We start from the raw sequence: 20,375 nt of genomic DNA, 5'->3' as shown, positions 1-20,375 counted from the left end.
AGGGCACAATAGCACACAGTCAGGGCATGATGGTCCCAGTGTGGCACACAGTCAGGGCATGATGGTTCCCAGTGTGGCCCGCAGTCAGGGCATGATGGTCCCCAGTGTGGCACACAGTCAGGGCATGATGGTCTCCAGTGTGGCCCACAGTCAGGGCATCATGGTCTCCAGTGTGGCCCGCAGTCAGGGCATGATGGTCTCCAGTGTAGCCCACAGTCAGGGCATCATGGTCTCCAGTGTGGCCCGCAGTCAGGGCATGATGGTCCCCAGTGTGGCTCACAGTCAGGGCATCATGGTCCCCAGTGTCGCACACAGTCAGGGCATCATGGTCCCCAGTGTGGCCCGCAGTCAGGGCATCATGGTCCCCAGTGTGGCCCGCAGTCAGGGCATGATGGTCCCCAGTGTGGCCCGCAGTCAAGGCATGATGGTCCCCAGTGTGGCCCACAGTCAAGGCATGATGGTCCCCAGTGTGGCCCACAGTCAAGGCATGATGGTCCCCAGTGTGGCACACAGTCAGGGCATGATGGTCCCCAGTGTGGCACACAGTCAGGGCATGATGGTCTCCAGTGTGGCCCACAGTCAGGGCATCATGGTCTCCAGTGTGGCCCACAGTCAGGGCATCATGGTCTCCAGTGTGGCCCACAGTCAGGGCATGATGGTCCCCAGTGTGGCCCGCAGTCAGGGCACGATGGTCCCCAGTGTGGCCCGCAGTCAGGGCATGATGGTCCCCAGTGTGGCCCACAGTCAGGGCATGATGGTCCCCAGTTTGGTCGCAGTCAGGGCAAGATGGGCCCAGTGTGGCCCAAAGTCAGGGCATGATGGTCCCCAGTGTGGCCCACAGTCAAGGCATGATGGTCCCCAGTTTGGCCCGCAGTCAGGGCATGATGGGCCCAGTGTGGCCCACAGTCAGGGCATGATGGTCCCCTGTGTGGCACACAATCAGGGCATGATGGTCTCCAGTGTGGCACACAGTCAGGGTATGATGGTCCCCAGTGTGTCCCGCAGTCAGGTCATGATGGTCCCCAGTGTGGCCCACAGTCAGGGCATGATGGTCCCCAGTGTGGCACACAGTCAGGGCATGATGGTCCCCAGTGTGGCCCACAGTCAAGGCATGATGGTCCCCAGTTTGGCCCGCAGTCAGGGCATGATGGGCCCAGTGTGGCCCACAGTCAGGGCATGATGGTCCCCTGTGTGGCACACAGTCAGGGCATGATGGTCTCCAGTGTGGCATACAGTCAGGGTATTATGGTCCCCAGTGTGGCCCGCAGTCAGGGCATGATGGTCCCCAGTGTGGCCCACAGTCAAGGCATGATGGTCCCCAGTTTGGCCCGCAGTCAGGGCATGATGGCCCCAGTATGGCACACAGTCAGGGCATGATGGTCTCCAGTGTGGCCCGCAGTCAGGGCATGATGGTCCCCAGTGTGGCACGCAGTCAGGGCATGATGGTTTACAGTTTGGCCCGCAGTCAGGGCATGATGGTCCCCAGTTTGGCCCGCAGTCAGGGCATGATGGTCCCAAGTTTGGCCTACAGTCAGGGCATGATGGTCCCCAGTGTGGCACACAGTCAAGGCATGATGGTCCCCAGTGTGGCACACAGTCAGGGCATGATGGTCCCCAGTGTGGCACACAGTCAGGGTATGATGGGCCCCAGTATGGCACACAGTCAGGGCACACAGTCAGGGCATGATGCACCCCAGTGTGGCCCACAGTCAGGGCATGATGATCCACAGAGTGGGCACAATATGGCAGCCATCAGGGCACGCTGGCATGCAATCAGGGAATGATGGTCCCAAGTGAGGGCACAATGTCACGCAGCATGCAGATTTATTAAAAATATGTATATGATACAAGATGTCCTGGGCCCAATTCCACAAAGCAATCTTAGCTCAAACACAATCATAACTCGCATGCATCAACACAACCTCAAACAGTCATAGTTTTGTAGAAGGAGGCCCTGAAACTCAGCCTCTACTCAGTGAGATGCTAACATGTTGACATGGTTGCCATGCAGGACCCAACACTGCAATATTTAATGTGTATTTACTTATGGAGATCCTGTATCGCTGATTCATTTCCAGTTGGTCAGCCTTGAGGTCAAGCATCCATAGTTCCCATGTAAGAGTGGGGTTTGATTCCCCCATCTGTGAGCCAATGCTTGGTATCCCCCGTCGTGAGTGAGTGAGTATAGTTTTATGCCGCTTTAAGTAATATTCCAGCAACAACACGGCAGGGGAAACCGAAAAATGGGCTTCACACATTGTACCCATGTCCGGAATCGAACCCGGGTGTTTGGCGTGACAAGCGAACTCTTTAACCACTAGGCTACCCAATCGCCCCTCCCCCCATCATGGATTTGCAGGAATATTGTTAGAAGTGGCATAAGCCTTGCTCTCATAAGTGAGTGAGTTAGTATGGTTTTACTCCGCTATTAGCAATATTCCAGCAATATCACGGCGGGGAACACCAGAAATGGGCTTCACACATTGTACCAATGTCGGGACTCGATCCCGGGTCTTCGGCGTGACGAGCAAACGCTTTAACCATACAAAATAATTTTACAAAACAGATACAAGATTTGATATCTTCACTGTCCATTTAATCCTGTGTTCATGAGGTATATGTACAGTCAATGAACAAAGCTACAGGTCACAAATACAACAAGTGTCACCATGGTTACATATTAAAAGTTTAAACTTTGATTCTTCGTCCAGCTGCAAGTTTTAGTTTATTTTATTCAAGCAATTGATATTAATACATATTGGACAATGAGTAACATGCAATTAATAAGCCAATTGCAAGACAGGATTTGACACATTCTAGCACTGAGATTAATAAGATGAGCTGATTAATTGCCTTAAGAATGAAGACAGATTAAATGAATGCATGTTGTTTAATGCCAAGCAGTCCATTGGTTGATAGTGTGAGCATCCGGTAAAATCCCAAGCAATCAGCCAGAAGCACACAATTACAAAAGATGTAAAACGTTTATGGTTGAAAAGTGTTTTTTTGTAATTTTGTGAACAAATTGAAGTTCACTTTACAGAGTGTGAATTATCCCTTTCTAAATGAAGCCCTTGCTGTCTTGTACAGCACACAGTTTGTACAGAACACTTTCAGAAGTGTGCTCATCTGGTGACATATGAGGTGGGTTTCAATGCTGCTTTGAACAGCAATACTGCTATAATGGAGTGCCATGTTTCAGCCATCTTCTCTAGGCAAGAGAGTTAACTGACTTTAAAAGTCCAGTTTCCACCCTTGCCGAACTACGCTGGAATTCCTGGGCTCGATCGTAGAGCCACCAGTGGCCATTACGAGTTATGTCCCTTCTAAGCCTCTCCTATGGTCCAATCAGATTCCACCCCTCGTATCACTTGCATTTGCTTCAAACAAAATGGCGGCACCCAGTCAAGACGTTCAGATCGATAATCAAGATCTTTATTGTGATAAAACGGATCTTACATCGCGAAGTGCATCAAATCCTGCAATCGACCGAAATCTGCATGACAGTTTACGAACCGGATTTCGATTTCATTGCGAGCTTTTGGTTGGACTATGCATGGACTCCATAATACCAGCCTAGTAGGGCAAGGGTGGAAATTGACTTTTATAGTCAGTTAATTCTCTTGCCTCGGGAAGATATGTTTCAGTTGCATTATGGAGTATCGGTTTATGACAAAGCAAGGTAAATAGACACGGTTGATAGATGTTTACGCTCAGGTGAAATCCACAAGCACAGATCTAGTGTTGACAGACCAAGGATCGTAATCAAGTCAAATCAGGATTCGAACACATGACCAGCTCATCCTGGTACAGCTAGGGAACAGAACTCTGCATAGCTAATTGCAGTTGCTTACACCAAAGGACCAACTGTATGGAGATGTGAGCCTTCACCATGTGGCACCAGTGCCCCTTCTAGGTATGCGAGTCCTGACAATGTGACAAAGGTGCCCCTTCTAGGTATGCGAGTCCTGACAATGTGACAAAGGTGCCCCTTCTAGGTATGCGAGTCATGACAATGTGACACAGGTGCCCCTTCTAGGTATGTGAGTCATGACAATGTGACACAGGTGCCCATCTAGGGATGTGAGTCATGGTAATGTGACACAAGTGCCCCTTCTAGGTATGTGAGTCATGACAATGTGACACAGGTGCCCCTTCTAGGTATGTGAGTCATGACAATGTGACACAGGTGCCCCTTCTAGGTATGTGAGTCATGACAATGTGACAAAGGTGCCCCTTCTAGGTATGTGAGTCATGACAATGTGACACAGGTGCCCCTTCTAGGTATGTGAGTCCTGACAATGTGACAAAGGTGCCCCTTCTAGGTATGCGAGTCATGACAATGTGACACAGGTGCCCCTTCTAGGTATGTGAGTCATGACAATGTGACACAGGTGCCCATCTAGGGATGTGAGTCATGACAATGTGACACAGGTGCCCATCTAGGGATGTGAGTCATGGTAATGTGACACAAGTGCCCCTTCTAGGTATGCGAGTCCTGACAATGTGACAAAGGTGCCCCTTCTAGGTATGCGAGTCCTGACAATGTAACAAAGGTGCCCCTTCTAGGTATGCGAGTCATGACAATGTGACACAGGTGCCCCTTCTAGGTATGTGAGTCATGACAATGTGACACAGGTGCCCATCTAGGGATGTGAGTCATGGTAATGTGACACAAGTGCCCCTTCTAGGTATGCGAGTCCTGACAATGTGACACAGGTGCCCCTTCTAGGGATGTGAGTCATTGTAATGTGACACAAGTTCCCCTTCTAGGGATGTGAGTCATGGTAATGTGACACAAGTGCCCCTTCTAGGGATGTGAGTCATAACAATGTGACACAAGTGCTCCTATGTGGCCCTACACTGTTGCATAAATCCATTATTAAATATTGGGAGTTATCACATGCCAGCAGATGGTGGAAAAGATGACAGATTCTGTGCCATTGTATAAGCTCTGTTAAGGCCAGTTGAGGTAATACTCCAGAATCTTCCTCTGTAGCATAACTGACTGCTATTAATACATCTAAAGAGTTTCAAGTCATATTTCGTGACCAGTCATGTACACATTTATCATCCATTTTATTTCAATGCCACTGATTCATAAATCAAATTTACCTCTCCAACCGACCCTCCTTCATCCCATCAACAATGGCCGTCCATTATACAAGTGAAGCCAAGCTGGTGTATACAACTTCAACTTTCTTTGAAACTGGAATATGCTATACCAAGATTCTTCGTAAAATGCCCATCAATGATGAATAATGCAAAAAATCGCTACTTTATTTATGAAAAATTGTTTCCACTTTCACGATACTCTTTTCAACCAAATCCCAAACAAATATACACCTGGACAACCTTCGATGACAGACATGACTTCTCCAGCCAGGTGATGTGGTCAGTGCAAGGATACATGACATCACATGAAGGTGTGTATATTGCTCCACAATAAAATAGTTCCACACACTATCATTCCATAAAACAGCAGCCAGTCTGCCATTACATCTTGTCCATGAAATGAGGTTGTCCATCCTTGTCAAGCCTCCTGGTCAGGACATCACAGCCGGTTTCTGTGACGAGCAGAGTGTGTTCGAACTGCGCTGACCGGCGGCCATCTTGTGTCACAGCAGTCCAGTTGTCCGGCCACATTTCATCCCTCCATGTTCCTGTAATCAAACGTGAGGATAACAACAAGAGGTTTTCATGGACATCAACTTCTGTTGTGGACATACACCCAACGTTTATGTTTGTTTGTTTGTTTGTTGTTTAACGCCGCACTCAGCAATATTCCAGACGGGGTCTGTAAATAATCGAGTCTGGACCAGACAATCCAGTGATTGACATCCTGAGCATCGATCAACACGATTGGGATACGATGACATGCATCAACCAAGTCAGCGAGTCTGACCACCCAATCCCGTTAGTCGCCTCTTACGACAAGCATAGTCACCTTTTATGGGTTGCTGAAGAGCTATTCTACCCCAGATCTTCACGGGTCCCCAATGTTTATGAGTAGTAAGGTCCACTCACTCTTAGGGGCAGAGATGATTTTCTGTTGTATTCTGGGACAAGGTATCAACTTCCTTGTGAGGTTTTAGCAATATACTACATAGGTACATTTCTGCTATATAAGAATTGAGAACGTAATAGATTCAAAAACCTAATGAAGTCATTTTTTATAAATATACAAGAGTCATCAGAAAGACGACATATCCCCCTGGCAGCTGTCTGTAAAGTAACCACAAGTAAATGTGCAATTCTGTATGTAAAGAGTCAAGAGGTGAATGTTCTTGAAGAAGCATACATTGTTTACCAACAAAAGATCCACCATGGTCGCATCCATATGAAATGGAAAGTAAAACAAGTGTGTTTCTGTGGGTTTTTGTTATGCAAACAAATGACAAATTACAAGAAACAATAACTAAACAAGCGTATAGTCAACAAAGTCATCTATATCCCCTGCCCATTATAACACGTTATGGTCCCAAACCAGGTAACTGACCTAACATTTCTCTTAGCCCATATCATAATAGCTGCAATGGAAATTCTAAAATAAACATTTCTAAAACTCCTTAATAACAAATGGCACCATTTCATGTGCTTTATATATAGACATGCAATGTTTGACATATTTAACAGTTTATTTGTTATACTCCATAAGTGAACCCACCCTATAACTTAAATCCAACTTGTTGCCATAGAAACATAAATAAATACAAATTTCTAAAAGTGCTAAATATCAAAAAGCACCAGTTCAGTATGTGCCAGGTAGACATGCAAAATTTTGTTAAAAAGTATTTTACATTTTTTGAGTTATGCTTCGGAAACGAACTCTAGCCTATAGAACCTAAGTCCAACTTGTTGCCATGGAAACGTAAAAAATAAAAATTTCTAAAATTCCTAAAGAGCAAGAGGCACCAGTTCAGCATGAGTCTGATAGACATGCAAAGTTTTGTTAGAAAGTATTGAATGGGTTTTGAGTTAAGCTCAGGAAACGAACACAACCCTTATAGAACCTAAGTCCAACTTGTTGCCATGGAAACATAAAAAATGAAATATTACAAAATTCCTAAATAGCAAAAGGCCCCAGTTCAGTATGTGCCTGGTAGACATGCAAAGTTTTGTTAGAAAGTATTTAACAGTTTTTGAGTTACGCTCCTGAAATTAACACCACCCTTATAGAACCAAAGTCCAACTTGTTGCCATGGAAACATAAAAAAAATAATTATATGCCGGGGGGATAAAAAGTCACAAAAATAACTTTACAGACTGTTTATTTAAACAATAACACAAAAAGTTGTAGGCAATGATACGGAATCACTGACATCATTCTTCACAATAATGAAACACAAGCCCCATCTCTATTATCAGCAAATCAGCAAACTAATATGCAGACTAATTTCTGTTGGGTTTAAGGAAATATATGCAAAAAATAAATCAAAAGTTGAGTAGAATCTTTAGCAACTCCCCTTTGAAATCCCCCAACAATATCACTGTTGCCCATACCAGCCATCTCTCCTTCTTCAAACCTTATGCAACATTATATAACAAAATAAACAGTTGTGTACTATCAACCTAGGAAAGGGCCTCCCAACATAAACAAGCATACAAACTCCTATTGCCGCCATGACCACAACACAAGTGCGCATGTAAAGGGAAGTAACTGGGTGCCATATTGGATCACATTTTTTTTTAGTATTTCTTACAATTTGGGGGGAAAAAATAAAATAAATAAAAACGAAACGTGCACCAGACATTATGATGATGCGGGCAGTGCCTGAGAACATGGAGAACCAGGACTATTAATCTTTTTAGCCTTACTCCAACACGATATTTAGTGAGGATTTGACAAACTCTCCAAATGAGGACGCATCATCTGAAGTGATGATCCTACGAAAGGGATGTCAGTTCTTCCTACAGAGAGGGGATGTATTGGAGGAAAGATGTGATTTGAATGAGAATCCTCCTGTAGGATGAGTGCTGTCTACCACTTGCTGTCTTACCTTCTGAGATCATGGGCTCTATAGTAAAGCAGTGTCCCGGCTTCATCACACCAACAGCCTTATTCTCTGTAACACCACACATCAAACATACATCAGTATTTCATAACAGAAGAAATAGGCCACAACAGGAGAAACATGTCACAAGAGAAACATATCACAAGAGGAGAAACATGTCACAAAAGGAGAAACACATCACAAGTGGAGAAACGTCACAAAAGGAGAAACATGTCTCAAAAGGAGAAACACATCACAGGAGGAGAAATATGTCACACGAGAAACATATCACAAGAGGAGAAACATGTCACAAGAGGAGAAACATGTCACAAAAGGAGAAACACGTCACAAGAGAAACATATCACAAGAGGATAAACATATCACAAAAGGAGAAACATGTCACAAGAGGAGAAACACATCACAGCAGGAGACTGTATTGTGATACAAATTAAAACATACTAGAAACATAACTGTGCACATGTCATGCATATTTGACAATCCCACGACAGATTTTGTTATATTCTGCTTTCTAGGGATCACATGGAACAGATTAACATTACTGCAGTTACTCTTCACAGCATTTCCTTCCATAGTAAGATTGTAGCGAAGATGTTGTCCTGAGCCCTGAGGACAAAGCCATCCTGGTGCTGTGACTGTGGTGTCTGTACAGCAAGGGAACTAAGGATTGTCTCGGCGCTAGGACTGCTTGAGTGACTGACATAATGAACAATGAACTACGCCATTGGGATATGATGACATGCACCAACCAAGTCAGCGAGCCTGACCACCTGATCCCATTAGTTGCCTCTTACGACAAGCATAGGTTGCTAAGGACCAGGGCCCACTTGCACAAAGTGATCTTAGCGCTACGACTATCGTAAGCCTATGTTAAAGTATGGGAGTTACGATCATCTTAGCGCTAAGATCGCTTTGTGCAAGTGGGCCCAGTTCTAACCCAGATCTTCACGCAGCACAGAGCTAGCAAGTTGGTGTGACTTGTTCCAGTGCTTCCAGTGCTAGACATGGTATGTAGACTGGTTATTGCTACTCTCACAATTAAAAACCTTCTGTACTTCACAACAGATTACACTTACTTGCATAATGAGGAACGCTGGGCGCAGTGTGGAATAGTCTGGAACACAACGCGGTACAATGTATTCAGAGGAGTGCTGTGGAGTGTCCCTGTCTACACCAGGCGCCTTCCATTACATCTTTCTTTGTTTATTTCTATATTTACAGAATGTTTTCAAAACCTTGATGGATGCTCAATACAAATGTAAAAAACAATTTAACTCTACAATTATGTTTTTGTTGCTGTAATCACAAAGTGCCCCTTGGATGAAAAACACAAAAATCCGATCACAATCACAGGCTAGTGTTTACAATGTACTAATCAAAACACATTTGTATCATTTCAAGCATCCTTTCATAAATGCATTGAATGCAAAGTTAAATACAATGTGGAAAATCGGAATCAAAGAAGATAAGAGCTTCAAAAAATCCCAAATTTGAATATAATATATAGATTTTATCCCAATTTGACTAATGAGGACATTAGTATGAATCCTTGATAAATCCCTGTGATATGTGGAATGCTGTGAACAGGACCAGAAGACACAGACTGTAACCATGGTAACTCACTGATGGATTCCATGTCCACAGTAACTTCTAACAACTGAGTAACCGTGGGCTTGAGCGTGTTTCTGTATAACATTGCCTATTTCCCGGTACCGGACGCCAGGCTTCACTGAAACACAAGGCATACATTCATAAGAGGGACTGCACTGCAACAAAGATGATGCCCTTTTCCAAATTCTCATCATCTCCCTCCCAAATGGATAATTTGTTTCACAGAGGAAACTGAAGAATTTATGATGAAAAAGAAACAACAAAAAAGGAAACATTGAGTTTCCATGGCTTGGCAATGTTCCTGCTATATGACAACTGTCTGTAAATAATCACGTCTAGACCAGACAATCCAGTGTTTTATATTGCCAAAAACATTCCACAGGCTACGATGACACGCTATCGACCAATTAACCGAGTCTGACCATCCGATCCATTCGAACACCTCTTACGACCAGCATAGGTTGCTAGGGAACACATCTAACCCGGAATCCCCACTGGGAGACTTTCTTATCAACTTGCGTCAATGATTCCACATTTTTGTTAGCAATAGCAGGTACGCTATTCTGGCTCCATGCATATTTTTTTGTACAAATTCTAACCTAAAAAACAAATATATTCAAATTCGGTTTGCCTCTACCTTCCTCTATTGCATGCTGTAGACACTCATGCGTTGTTTTCACCAATTTCTTGCTCTTTTCATCAACTTCTCCCACAAAAAATGTCTCATTCAGATCCCCATGGTAACCACCATGACAAACAGTGATGTCAACTGGAAGTAAAGGAAAATACAAATGAAGGAAACAGTTCTGAAAGTGTCGGGACACATGTGTGGAAGGATGAAGCAAGTCCCTGCCTCAGGAGACAAGTCTGCATCCCAAAATGCAGTCCTAAACTACGTCTCTGAAACACTTCTCTCCCTTGACAAAGGTCCAAGCACATGAACAGAAACATTCCATGGAAAGAATAAAGAATTTGAAATCTATAAGTCTCTCCTTTAATTTCTACAGGTTCTATATGCCACTTATGTTTTCTCGACTTTTTTCATTTTTTCGTCCAGTTTCTATTGAAAAAATTAATAAACCCATGAAATACAGCAAATCTAAAATACCAAATGATTCCAAACAATATATGTTCACGCTTAATCATCAACTAGTAATTCCCCACACAATCACACATTTCAAATTTAATACATTGCAAAAGTTGTTCCAATACATGTCCAATAACCTCGCTTATCCGGACACTTGTATTCTCAAATATTGTCTGGATAATCAAGTTTCTGGATATCTGAATCGATTGATTAGAATTACCTCCCCTACCCAAATTCTACCAAGGCATATGTGATTAATAAATAACATACACTGTGTTGTAAAGACTACAGGACATGCTGTGACAACGCCGGTAATTATTGAAACAGCTGATGCATGCTACCCTAGTTTAGATGATACACTTTCTTAGCATACAGTTGTGACGGAGAGGTTGCCACACAGAAACACTCCTTACAACTATGTTTCCCTCTATAATCTTTTGAGGTTGAAACCCTCTTTATGCAGCTTTTGTGAAAGTATGATGAGTGGTTGAGGGTTGGGATGAAACCGGTGTTATACACTGGGAGCTTGTAAACATGGAGAACGAGAGAGGGCTGTAATAAACGCACTAGGGAGACGCAGGGAGGAGGGTAGGTGTTTTTCTAAACATCCATCTTCCCAAGGGAAGGGATTTAACTTACTATAGAAGTCCAGTTTCCCATCTTGCCCAGCTAGGCTGGAATTCCGGAGTTACATTTTGGCTGAAAAACATCATTAGGCAGTACCAAAAGGAAACAATAAAGGTCATGCATAGAGAGGTATCACTTCAGAATAAAGGACCTGATTGCAGGAGACTGAAGCTTACTGTTCCTACTCACTGTTCATTATGTCCCCATCTTGTAGAGGACGCAAATCTGGAATTCCATGACAGATAACTTCATTGACCGACCTGTGGACACAATGGTTGCAACTAGAAAGATCTACCTCATCTTCAGGTGTGTTCTCGTCACGATCAACGTATCATTCAGCCTATTTAACATCTTCCATTAGTGCCCTCAGGATGACACAGGCTTACCCACAATATTTTGGTTGAAATTCTAGTAAATCCCACTGATAAATAAGTTTCCTTAAAAAGTAAGAGTGTGAGTTTGTTGTTTAATGCCGCATTCAGCTATATTCAGCAAAATGACTGCGGCCTGTTAAAAATTAAGTGTGGACCAGACAATCCAGTGATTGACATTGTGAGCACAACCCATGCCTCAGGGTACAATGACACACAATCAGTCAATTTAAGGAATTTTACCACCCGTCGCCTCTTACGACCAGCATAAGTTGTTGGGGACTATTTTTTAACCCAGATTTGTTTAGTATCATATCATACTGCAACATAGTGTATCCTTACAACATGTGAAACTCTAACTTTAATAACTAAAGCCAATCCTCTGTATTAGCTTCATACAGGTCACTGAGCCATGTTTCCAGCCCTTCCACATTGGCATCTCAAGCGAGCCATCAAAAACAGATCCTATACATCAGCTGAGGAGTTGACCAAATCAGGTTTTGGAAAGTATTGAAATGTGATGACTTACGTGCAACATGACTTTGGGAAGCCATAATAGTTGAGGGGAGACGGGTAGCACTCTCTGTCTATGCACGCCTACAAGTAGAGAGAAGGTTGATGTCAAGCAGCTGGTCCACTATCCCACTGTTGTCCGTGACCACACAGGTCACAAGACACAAGAGCGAGTTGGGTTTTATAGACGCTTTAAACAGTATTCCAGTTATATCACGGCGTGTCAGCTTAATGTGGGAGGAAAGCCAGAGGTTATTCAGGTCTTAAATGTTTACCACATCGGAGAAACCCACAAGCACATGTATGAAGCTGACAAACCAAGAAAATTCATCAGGGCGAACCGAGAATCAACCCACGACCATAGGTTTCTGGCGTTTCCAAGGGACGCAACTCTCCATAGCAAGCATGGTGCCTTAGACGACATGGCAACCCATGACCCCTAAAGACACAAGAGTACTGGGATATTGTAGGGAACTATAAAGAGTCGCGAAAATGTATGAATTACAATATATTGATGACCGTAGAAGCATAACTGCATTGAGACTTCATTCTGAGTCTAGTTTCAAATGACACAACTTAGCACAGGAGTGCTTATTAACCCTGCCTTCCATTTGTCCATTGCTAGTTACCATGAGTGCTAATTAAGCCCTGCCTTCCATTTGTCCATTGCTAGTTACCAGGAGTGCTAATTAACCCTGCCTTCCATTTGTCCATTGCTAGTTACCACGAGTACTAATTAACCCCTGCCTTCCATTTGTCCATTGCTAGTTACCATGAGTGCTAATTAAGCCCTGCCTTCCATTTGTCCATTGCTAGTTACCATGAGTGCTAATTAAGCCCTGCCTTCCATTTGTCCATTGCTAGTTACCACGAGTGCTAATTAACCCCTGCCTTCCATTTGTCCATTGCTAGTTACCATGAGTGCTAATCAACCCCTGCCTTCCATTTGTCCATTGCTAGTTACCAGGAGTGCTAATTAACCCCTGCCTTCCATTTGTCCATTGCTAGTTACCATGAGTGCTAATTAACCCTGCCTTTCATTTGTCCATTGCTAGTTACCATGAGTGCTAATAAACCCCTGCCTTCCATTTGTCCATTGCTAGTTACCAGGAGTGCTAATTAACCCCTGCCTTCCATTTGTCCATTGCTAGTTACCAGGAGTGCTAATAAACCCCTGCCTTCCATTTGTCCATTGCTAGTTACCACAAGTGCTAATTAACCCCTGCCTTCCATTTGTCCATTGCTAGTTACCATGAGTGCTAATTAACTCCTGCCTTCCATTTGTCCATTGCTAGTTACCATGAGTGCTAATTAACTCATGCCTTCCAATTGTCCATTGCTAGTTACCACGAGTGCTAATTAACCCCTGCCTTCCATTTGTCCATTGCTAGTTACCATGAGTGCTAATTAACTCCTGCCTTCCATTTGTCCATTGCTAGTTACCACGAGTGCTAATAAACCCCTGCCTTTCATTTGTCCATTGCTAGTTACCACGAGTGCTAATTAACTCCTGCCTTCCATTTGTCCATTGCTAGTTACCAGGAGTGCTAATAAACCCCTGCCTTCCATTTGTCCATTGCTAGTTACCATGAGTGCTAATTAACTCCTGCCTTCCATTTGTCCATTGCTTGTTACCATGAGTGCTAATTAACCCCTGCCTTCCATTTGTCCATTGCTAGTTACCACGAGTGCTAATTAACTCCTGCCTTCCATTTGTCCATTGCTAGTTACCATGAGTGCTAATTAACCCCTGCCTTCCATTTGTCCATTGCTAGTTACCAGGAGTGCTAATTAACTCCTGCCTTCCATTTGTCCATTGCTTGTTACCATGAGTGCTAATTAACCCCTGCCTTCCATTTGTCCATTGCTAGTTACCATGAGTGCTAATTAACCCCTGCCTTCCATTTGTCCATTGCTAGTTACCAGGAGTGCTAATTAACCCTGCCTTCCATTTGTCCATTGCTAGTTACTATGAGTGCTAATTAACTCCTGCCTTCCATTTGTCCATTGCTAGTTACCATGGGTGCTAATTAACCACTGCCTTCCATTTGTCCATTGCTAGTTACCATGAGTGCTAATTAACCCCTGCCTTCCATTTGTCCATTGCTAGTTACCATGGGTGCTAATTAACCCCTGCCTTCCATTTGTCCATTGCTAGTTACCATGAGTGCTAAATTAACCCCTGCCTTCAATTCGCCCATTGCTAGTTACCATGAGTGCTAATCAACTCCTGCCCTTCCATTTGTCCATTGCTAATCACCAATCATATGCTCTCTGCATCCTAGCGTTCATTCGCCGGATGGAGTTAGCAACTACCCTGAGACGTTATGTTCCTCTCAATAAAGAAGCTGACATCCATAAATTCTGTCTCTTATGTGTATCCCTTATAGATACCATTTAAAGACTTCAGGCCAGTCGGTAAACAACGTGGTTCATAGCAGACAATGTAAGGCTACACAACTGCCCTCTCTTTACCAGTGTCTATATAACAAATGTTATAGTTTGGATAACACCTTCTTAGTAAGGTACAGATTCTAGTACTTTACTAAGAAAGTGTTATCCAAAATATGACATTTGTTACATTTGACCACTTTCTAAATGGCATTGTGTGTTCATAGTGTCTATGGAGAATTCATATTTTCATATTTTAGTTGCAAAGTGATAGCAAATACTAAAAATCTGGGACAGTAGGCAGCTATTCCCACATCTCAGCTGAGTGTCTTACCTCATGTGCTATCAGATCTATCTCATCTGTTGTGATGCCGACTTCTACTGCTTTTGCTGCTTCGTCCAACACTTCACGGCCAAGCTATTTCAACAAAACACAAAGCCCTATATCAACCAAATAGAGAGAGGCTGAATATCAAACACATAACGACAACACTACACAAATGACAATGTTAACCAAGTGTGCCCATTATAGTGAAAAAGTTCTCTCAACCATCCCAGTCTTAGATGCCATTATTTGGTACCCATATCAATGATCATAATTCTGTTCTTCCAAAAAGAGTAATAAAGATACCATATTTTATTTTTTCGTAAATTGAACATATTATGTTGAATACCAGAATAAATCATAATTCAAAATATATGTTTGCTGGTTTGTTGTTTAACGAAGCAGTCGAGAAAAATAAAGCAATATTGATATTACAAGAAACAACTAAGCCGGTGGGGAATAATGAAACGCATCAACCAAATCACTGAGCCTTGACATGACGATCCTTTCGGGCGCCTCATAAATGATCAGAACAGGTTGCTGGGGACACATTCTAACCCGGACCCTCACAGGGTTCACGGTAACATGTAGGAACATAGACATGAGAGATCCTGGGATTGTTCACTGAACATCACTAAGGAAACTCTTCCTACCCTGCAGGCAACAGCCATTCCCTCCTTCTCCTCGTCATCCAGCATCTTTATGTTGGTCGTTCCTCGGAGTTGGCGCTCAGTCAGTGGGACGCCTGGAAACATGAATTAAGACATGGCTGGACACATGATGCATGATCTACAACACTGTCAATACTTCATGGCTTTGAGGAGATTTATCTAAACCTAATCAGAGGCCGATATTTGGCCCCAAATTTGCCACAACTTTCACTAAAAATTCCCAAATTGACTGCTAGGGGTCAGCAGTCACATTACTTTCCAGATTTACAGTATATGGATAATAAATATATACAAAACATATTGGGAATGAGGAGTCAATAAAATAACGTCTGAAATTTAATAAGGTAAAAACAGAAATACATAATGTTTTTTAAACCAGGTACAATTCTCTAAACACTTATCTGAAGTGTGAATATTAACAGGAGCTTGTTACATAAAAGAGAACAACTTACTTTTACGATAATAAACTCTCGATTGTTGTACTGCCGACATCTTTATCCGACAACGATAATACATCAAACACTCATGTTGAGTTGTGGTAGCGACACTTTTATTTCTAACATGTCGGGACTGACCACACCCTACATACCTTCTGGGTGGTCAGCATAGTCCGGACGTCCGATTGTGTCCGGGACCTGTCTTTTGGGGGTCTAGAAAGGATTGAAACAAACACCATGACACACGACTCATTCCTTTGAGTTGAATGCCCCAATACCTTTAAAACTGTTGTTTCTAAACTCTCTAACCAACATGCTCAGAGATGAACGACAGCCTGTAGTTTATTGTGCCTATCTCAGCTCTGCTGAACACTGAATCATAGTGGGGTTTTTTATGCAGTCAGCAATATTCCAGCTATATCATGGAATTCTGTAAATAATTGTATCTGGGCCAGACAATCCAGTGGTTGATATTATCAGCACTCGATGACACTGCCTGACCACCATATCAATTTTAGTCACCTCTTGTGGCAAACATGCTAATGGGAAGCAATTCTAAGCCGGAATTATGTGGAAGGGTACATTTAATAGAAAAACTTGTTCAAGCTTAGAGTAAACTAGAACTTGCAGAATAGTTAGCCTGTACATGAGACAGGTCATGTAAACCATGATCAGACTTATCATATATCATCATGATCATCTTTAGAAAACCAGTGACCTCATTTTAGGTTTTCTGGTTCAAGAAGTTTGTTGTTTTTTTGTTTGTCTGTTTGTTTGTTATTTAACGCCCCACTCAGCAATATTCCAGCTATATGACAGCGATCTCTAATAATTGACGTTTGGAATAGACAATCCAGTGATTGACTTTATGATCATCCGTCTATGCAATTGAATGTAATATCCAGTTATGTATGACTGTTTACTAGACACAGGCTTTGGGCTTGTTGTTAAACATGCTAACAGCCATTGCATGGTTAAAGAAATAGACATCAATTATGTACAAGAAAGTATCTTACCACAGAGAAGGGCCGCAGAGTCCCAGTGAAGTGAAACCCGGGCCAAGGGTTGAAACCTCCTTTGTTCTGCTCATCATTCTCTTCTGTGACCAACAAACACTGGCATTAGCAGAGAAACAACAGAAACCCAGGTCAATAGTGAGATAGCCCACCTGTTTTATGAGTTTAGCAAAGTGAGTTGAAATGGAGGTATATGACGCAGGAGTTCGCATCTGGTAAATCCTTCTAAATATATAAACATATAAATATAAACTATGCAGGGTTCCCTCTATGAATTTTCTGACATGGCCCTTTATGTGAAAATTTCAAATATTTCTCAGGTACACCTACACTTTTTCAAATTTAGGGGCTAAAAGCAGAAGACCCCACCCAGGAATTATCCCTGACTATGATAAATGACAAGTTTTTGGAACAAATCAACTTTATCTTCATTTCACTTACTATTTTTCTTGTGAAGCTTCTTGTGTTCAGACCACGACCCTTTGAAACAATCCTGAAAACAAAGGATGACTTTCTTACACAGCAGTGAGAAATTATATTGGATTAATTTAAAGAGATAACTAATCCATACCCAAATTCAGAACTTACCAAACGAACGCAAATGGGTACTTAATCCAAAGGATCATAGAAAGGTGCTTGATCGGAAAAGGGGATCCAAGGCTAATATAGTGTTGGGGGTTAGCAAAATCTGAAGCGAGAGACACAGCCGACAGTGTACCGATCAGCACTGTGCAAGTAAAGTGATTCGTTGCTGATCAATCATCCATGGTGCAGAATTAGCTGTGCTATGCAAAGTTGTGTCCCTTTGATGTGAAAGAATACTGTGATCATGGGTTCAAATCCAAGATTCGTCCTGTGACTTTTGGGTTGTCAGCAGCACATCTGTGCTCGTGGGTTTCATCAAGTGGTAAATGTGAAAGACCCTGTATCACTTTGGGTTTCTTCCCACATTAAGCAGACACACGGTCATGATCTTCGTCTTTAGATCGTTTAATCTATTATCTCGCGTAGGCCTAGTGATTTGATAATATAAAATACGATTCAATCATGAAACAAGTTTATTAAATCACGTGTTTCTTCAATCTAAGTTTTAAGCTTACGAGCTTTCACGCAGTCGTAGTTTTCGTCACACTACTGTGGCAATAGAATAAATCATCTACATTACGGTGACTTCACTACAGTTTCTTTGATTCCACAGCAAACTTGAGTGTTGAAGTGATCGAGACAGGGAAGTTGGAACAAATTAAAAAACGAACTGACATGTGATCGAAGACATCAGTTGACGTCCAATTACCTGGGAACAGAAAAAGGACCCTGGAATCCCTAGTTTTATACAGGTTGGGCACTGAAGCTTAGCTTCGCTGTTACAACCCGGTGTTTCGCAAACTCGTGCCGCAACACAGGCGGCCGCCATCTTGTTTCTCAGGACAAGCCTAAACTAGAGTTACCTCCCCTGTATATCTATAAAGTTGAAAGCTGAAAAAGCGGGGTCCATATAAATTACCGACATATGAAATCTGATGAAAGTTATAGATATGTATAAATTGAAAGTGTCCTTAGAAGCCTAAAATACGACTACTGCTTCAACAAGATATCATAAAGTGCGAGGATTATTTTTTCTCCAGACATCGGTTCCATGGGGATTACGGTGGAAGAGGAAGCCCTCCAGATTTCTTTCCATTAATTCTTTAGATTTTTGTGAAAGTAAAGCCCGTTATAATACAGGAAAATAGACGTCAAGTCAGACAAAGTAAACCAAGTCACTGTCTTAACAGTATTTCAAGTCTATGCATTTTATGAAATACTATGATGAGCGGCGTACTAACACAGTTTAATGTCAATATACAGTACACCTGGAAAAGAGGTAGAAATCTATTTTTGTTTACCAAATGACATAATCACATTGAAATTCAAAAACCGTGATTTATTATCTAATGACATGTTTTGTGACTGTGCCCAAGCAGTCAGTATGTTACCGGTAGCGGGTCAAAACGGCCGTTTTGTCTTTGCCTTTTTAAAGGCCGTCCTGACAAGAGTCAGGACGGCCTTTAAAAAGGCAAAGACAAAACGGCCACAGAAAAAAGGTAAAAACGGCGACAAACCTTAGTCAAAACGGCCACCAAAATAGTCATAACGGCCACACAGAAAATAAAGACAAACTCAAGTATTGTGTCCCATTAATTGTAGTATATACAATGTATAACAGTTCATAACACCATATCCACAATGGTATTGTAGCAGTGTTGGTACACAATCCGGCATGTTGTATATGTATCAAGTTGACACTGAGTTTACTTAGTATTACTCGGTCGTACTTACATCATTAGGATAAAAGATAAAGATGTTTTCACAACAGATTGGTACACTGGTCAGTACACCGTTTTGACTGTGGGTTTGAGGCCATTGTGACTCTTTTTTTTTTGTGGCTGTTATAACTTTTGAGTTTTGAGGCCGTTTTGACTACAACCCATTTGGCCACCCTTTCAATGGCTTTCTCTGCTTGTTTGTATCAAGTGAACTGACCCAGTCCTTGCCACCATCTGGAGAAACACATACAGTGTTATTGTACCTAATTCTTTTGCTCCTATAGCAGACTATCTTTTTCCATTTAGGTTTGCAGATTGTGATCCAAAAGTTCAGGTCGGTAGGTCGAATTTGATTTAATCTAAAATAACATTATGTCAACAAAAGCTCAAGCTCAAATTTTCATGTTTTGTTTGTTGTTTAACGCCCCACTCCGCAATATTCCAGCAATATGACTGCGGTCTGTAGATAATCGAGTCTGGACCAGACTATCCAGTGACTGACATCATGAGCATCGACCACGCAATTGAGATACGGTGACATGCATCAACCAAGTCAGCGAGCCTGACCACCCAACCCGTTAGTTGCCTCTTACGACTTATTTCATGTTTATCGTGTGTACATTTCATATTACATGGTTGTTGTTTGTCACTCCAGCTTGATAACGGTGTTAAAGTCTACATGGAAACGTTGCTAAATGCAGTAAACCAGTGGTTAGCCATAAACTTGTATGTTTTCTTATTTATTCACCAACTTGGTGATTGTCATTTCACGTATGAAAAATTAAATACCCCCGAATGTCTGTTTCCCAACAAGCCAATCTCATTTGTTCAGCGGTAGCGAGAACTTTATGATTTTAATGAGATTACCTCTTGCAGTTCAATACACCTGTACAATCCCTCCTCCGGGTCAGTTAGCCTTGTTTTGTTGAAGGCCCGTCAACCAATGGAATCAAACCAATAAACACAGACCGCGCTCATGGCCTTTTTAGCTGTTGTGCGTCTATAATT

General features: G+C 42.4%; 2 protein-coding genes across 2 annotated transcripts; one reads left to right on the top strand and one right to left on the bottom strand.

Annotated features, from left to right (window-relative positions):
• Positions 1–61: 61 nt before the first annotated feature.
• On the top strand, positions 62–1,180 carry LOC139469378 (microtubule-associated protein 6-like). The gene has a single exon (XM_071251538.1). The coding sequence runs from the start codon at positions 62–64 to the stop codon at positions 1,178–1,180; it is 1,119 nt and encodes a 372-aa protein (XP_071107639.1).
• A 1,415-nt stretch (positions 1,181–2,595) lies between these two features.
• Positions 2,596–18,479, bottom strand: LOC139469589 (methionine aminopeptidase 1-like). Its single transcript, XM_071251796.1, has 13 exons — positions 18,356–18,479; positions 17,503–17,554; positions 17,062–17,144; positions 16,198–16,258; positions 15,591–15,682; positions 14,947–15,030; positions 12,238–12,305; positions 11,527–11,597; positions 10,261–10,392; positions 9,636–9,741; positions 9,089–9,126; positions 8,001–8,066; positions 2,596–5,663 (listed from the first exon to the last, which is right to left on the bottom strand). The coding sequence occupies exons 1-13, from the start codon at positions 18,473–18,475 to the stop codon at positions 5,497–5,499; spliced, it is 1,140 nt and encodes a 379-aa protein (XP_071107897.1). The 5' UTR covers positions 18,476–18,479; the 3' UTR covers positions 2,596–5,496.
• Between the last annotated feature and the right edge of the window lie 1,896 nt (positions 18,480–20,375).

The sequence above is a fragment of the Haliotis cracherodii genome, unplaced genomic scaffold (assembly GCF_022045235.1).
Source record: "Haliotis cracherodii isolate W230 unplaced genomic scaffold, xgHalCrac1.p SCAF_2, whole genome shotgun sequence".
Classification (NCBI taxonomy): domain Eukaryota; kingdom Metazoa; phylum Mollusca; class Gastropoda; order Lepetellida; family Haliotidae; genus Haliotis; species Haliotis cracherodii.
The sequence above is the reverse complement of the archived record's forward strand: the minus strand, read 5'-3'. Positions and strand labels throughout refer to the sequence as shown.